This window comes from Vombatus ursinus, unplaced genomic scaffold (assembly GCF_900497805.2).
Source record: "Vombatus ursinus unplaced genomic scaffold, bare-nosed wombat genome assembly UNPS02015394.1, whole genome shotgun sequence".
NCBI lineage: Eukaryota > Metazoa > Chordata > Mammalia > Diprotodontia > Vombatidae > Vombatus > Vombatus ursinus.
Genome location: NW_020955172.1, coordinates 508,858 through 512,730, shown reverse-complemented (window position 1 = coordinate 512,730; position 3,873 = coordinate 508,858). Strand labels below are relative to the sequence as shown.

At 52.4% G+C, this 3,873-nt stretch overlaps 1 protein-coding gene across 1 annotated transcript in view; it reads right to left on the bottom strand.

Annotated features, from left to right (window-relative positions):
• SLC6A14 (solute carrier family 6 member 14) overlaps window positions 1–2,761 on the bottom strand; it is a 28,723-nt gene extending 25,962 nt beyond the window's left edge. The window contains exons 1-2 of the mRNA XM_027847232.1: window positions 2,587–2,761; window positions 1,325–1,490 (exon numbers count right to left, since the gene is read on the bottom strand). Coding sequence (XP_027703033.1) covers window positions 1,325–1,490; window positions 2,587–2,634 — 214 coding nt within the window. The 5' untranslated portion in view covers window positions 2,635–2,761. The remainder of the gene's footprint in view (window positions 1–1,324; window positions 1,491–2,586) is intronic.
• Window positions 2,762–3,873: the final 1,112 nt, after the last annotated feature.

Here is a 3,873-nt window from a genome sequence, read left to right as displayed (position 1 = left end):
AAACCACTACAAGGACTTAAAATTGGGACTGAGATTGGGGAGCATTTTTGGGGTCAGTCCTGGAAGAAATTTCTCATTGTAAGGCCCATGTCTGCCCAAAGGGAAGGGGTCGACAAATTGCCCTACATGTTTCTCCATCCCAAACAGTTGACCTCTGAGCCATTGTAGCCAAATGAGGTCATGGTTCCTGACTCATCTTCTAGCCAAATCACACACACATGACTAAATGAGCTTAAGCCAGTGAGAGGGGGGTTTCTGTGACCAGCACCTAAGCATGTGCTAGCCAGGGCTCTTTCTTCCTTATCTGAAGGCCAGTGTAAAAGTTGTCCTTCACCCTATTAAAAAGGGGGCACAACACTAGAAGATCTTGAGTACAAAATCCTATTGTAGTAAGCAAAAATCATGACAATGGCACAGTTTCGTTGGTACTGGGCTGGAGTTATGAAATACAAGGGCACGTCACCTCTACACTTTTATTGGAACCTGTAATTAGCAAGCAAATAAAATAGGGTGTAAGTGGAAAGTTGTTTCAACAGTACCAGGGGATTGTGCAATGCCTTTTTGCCTCCTTTTGTATATCAGATCAGGATTCCCCCCCCTCCTCACCCCCTTCTTCTAATCTACTTTGCTTAAATGGCCTACAAGCTATAAGTAATGCCATCTTACAAAAAAGAATTACACACCCTGGGCTTGAATTCAACTAGAAAAGCTTTGAGAAGAGCCTGATTCAGATACTTCCCACTTGTATGGGCTTGGGTGCACATCCTGCTTAACCTCTCTGGGCTTCAGTTTCCTACTATGTCAAATCAAGGGATCGAACTAGCTGAGCCCCAAGGTGCCTTTCAGCTCTAGGTCTCAGATCCATTAATCCCTCACTTTCTCCAAAGAAACACAAATTTTACAGTTCAGTCTCTTCTGGCTCCAAAGCACGGTCCTGTAGTCTTCTGCCTACAGGCTAGAATGGAAGCAAATTGAGCGCTTTCAAAGACAGAAGCTCTTCCTTCTACCTTTCCCTCTAGCAAAAGCTAACACAATGCTCTAGGTCAAGCACCTCACTAAGAGCTAGACTCCTCTGGTCTGTTCTTAGATTCATTTACAGATGGAGTAGATAGAGGAACCTTTTACATGACATACTGCTTATAGGAAAGGTACGGAAGCTTTCCGCAAAATAACTTTTCCTACCTGCAATGTGTAGACAGTCTAATTTAATAGGCCATCTCTGCCTTCCAGGGACCATGACATCCCTGCCCCCTCCAACTTGTACTCTATAGACTTTATCGGTCACTCAGTGGATAGTTCTTTTAAAAGTGTATTGTTAAAATACCTCCTCCATTCTGGTAAGTCAAATAAGGGAATCTCCAGACATTTCCCAGTCCTACTGCATATCCAATCATGGAGAGAAGATAATCAGATTTTTGGGACCAGTTCCCACGTTCCTGGTTCTCATCGTTTGCACCCACGTGGAAATTCTCCGATGAAGCAGTCACTTTCTGAGGGATGAGAGAAAAGACATCTTTGGTCACTAGAGGTCTGTAGCCTAGGAAGCATCACACAAGGCATCCTTTCCCAAGGCCAAAGAGTGGCAGGCAAGGGGAAGCCCAGAGAAGCGGGGATGGTGTGATAACTAAAAGCTCCATAGAGTTCTGGAGGTCGCTAAAGATAGTTTATCTCAGTTGGCAACTGGGCCTATCCCCTGTCAGAACTCAAGTTTGGAAGGACTGGGAGGAAGGGGAGGTTAGCCTCCTCCTTCATTTAGTTGCATTTACATTTGATGAAAAGGCAAAAAGCCATCCCAGAAAGAAGGAAATGGGGAGAAATTGAGACTCCAATAACGAATTCCCCAAAGGAGGAAAGTGTGAAGTCAACACCCTGAAGGCTCCGGGAAATCTTTGAGAGATTGGATCACTGTGAGATCTCTGCCAAGAATCCACAGAGGGGGTCACTGTGAACCTGCAGAAGACAAGACCCTTTCTTCCCTGCCTAGAGGAGGGCAAGCAGAACGATTGGGGGGGGGGGCCCAAAGAGGGAGGAACCAGCCACCTGTCTTGGAAGGTGTCCCATTCTCCCTTCCCACTGCAACCATTAGGACAGCACGGGGGAGTAGGGCAGGAAGAAGGCACGGAGATGATTTGTGAACCGCAATGGGACAGTCCCAAGATGCTCAAGGGATCGAATGAGCCCGAGAGGCCCCGGGTCGCAGTCCTAACTGCTGTTTCTGTGGGTCAGGCAGGCAGCCACCTGGCCTCGTTCTCCTCTGAAGTAGGAGGGTAGGACTTGGGGGCTTCTCGGACCCCTCACAGTTCTCCATCTTCTATCTCGAGTCCACCTCAGCCCAGGAAGAACCCACCCCCCTGATTTCCAACGTAGTCCCTCTGTAGCTCTCTGCCAGCCGCACCTGTGCTCGCGATGGAGTGAGCGAGGGAGGGCAGACCCGGGACGGACAGAGGGAGGGAGAGAGGGGGAGAACGAGGACCTAGTGCAGGAGGAGTGAGAAGAGAGCAGACACCTGCCTGCGCCGTGGAGCCCCGGGGACACCCCCCAGTCCGCCCCCCCCCCCGCTGGTTCCTCCTCCGGCCTGGCCCCTACCTCCTTCCCCCCGCGCCGTAGGAAGGCGGGTAACTTGAACTTGTCCATGCTGTGCTCGCTTTCCGGTCGTGTGTCCCTCTCTGGGCTCTCCTCGCCTCAGAGGCAGGCTGGCAGTCTGGGCTGGGCTGGGTTGGGCTGGGCTGGGCAGCGCCTTGGCAGGTGCCGGCTCCTCAGTTCCCACCTGGCAGACTGATGCACCTTCCCCAGGGGTGGGACCATTTATGCAGGCTGCGCTGCCCTCCCGCCCTCCAGTCCTCCCTCCCTCCGCCCCCACTCCCCCAGACCCGGCCCAGGGAAACCTTGTGTCAATCACGGGAAGGGCCAGATCGGAGCCCGACTCTGCCTTGGCTCAGGTGAGCCGGCACGCAGCAGTCAACCCTCCGTGTTCAGACCAGGACAGAGCTTCTGATGTAATGAAGGGCAGGGGTCGCCTCAGAGCCCCTTTGCAACCCTTCCTCAGCCACTGCCCTACCCCTCCTTACCTGGGCTGCCATCCTGTCTCCTGGACTAGTGCTGATCCTCGCTCCCCCTCCTCCTCGCCCCCCTCCCTTTCCTTCCTCCGCACCCCTCCCTTTCCTTCCCCTGCACCCCCCTTTCCTTCCCCTGCACCCCCATTAGTTCTGCTCAGGCTGTCCGGAACACCTGGTACTCTCCTGACCAGTATCTCTGCCCCACCATTCGCCCCCTCCAATCCTCACCAAGGCCCTCTCTATGCCTTCTAGTCCTCCAGGGCTTTTTACCTCTGCACCCTTCCCCACCCCCACCCCCTATTCCCCAATGCTCTCTCCCTGCCTTCACCCCAGCCTAGAGAGCCCTTAGTCCTCAGGGGACTTCTGCTCTCTTGGGGGACCCTGAGTGCATTATCTGCTTTCCAAATGGAGCCAGCTGGGAGGTAAAGTGAGCTGCCTGGCAAAGTATGACAAGAGCCAGATCAGCTCTGAAACCTGGGACGGGACTCCCTTCCCAGGTGAGAGCTGTGTGGCTCAGTGCTTTCCACAGGCATCCTTTGTGTGACTTCCAAGAAGTCAAGGGGAAACAGATTGTGAAGAAGGGTTATGGAAAACCTGAAATCAAACAAAGACTTGGACTCCTTCTTACTCATGAGCAAGCTGAGGGCGAGAAAGTAAACTTGGAAGAATCGTTCAGGCTGGGTGACCAGTGAGGAAACAGGGCCATTGCCTTCCCCAGCATTCTTCCAAGGCAAAACTGCCAATGCTTTCCCCCAAAGCCCCATCCTCAGCAGTAGATGAGAGAGAGAGAGAGAGAGAGAGAGAGAGAGAGAGAGAG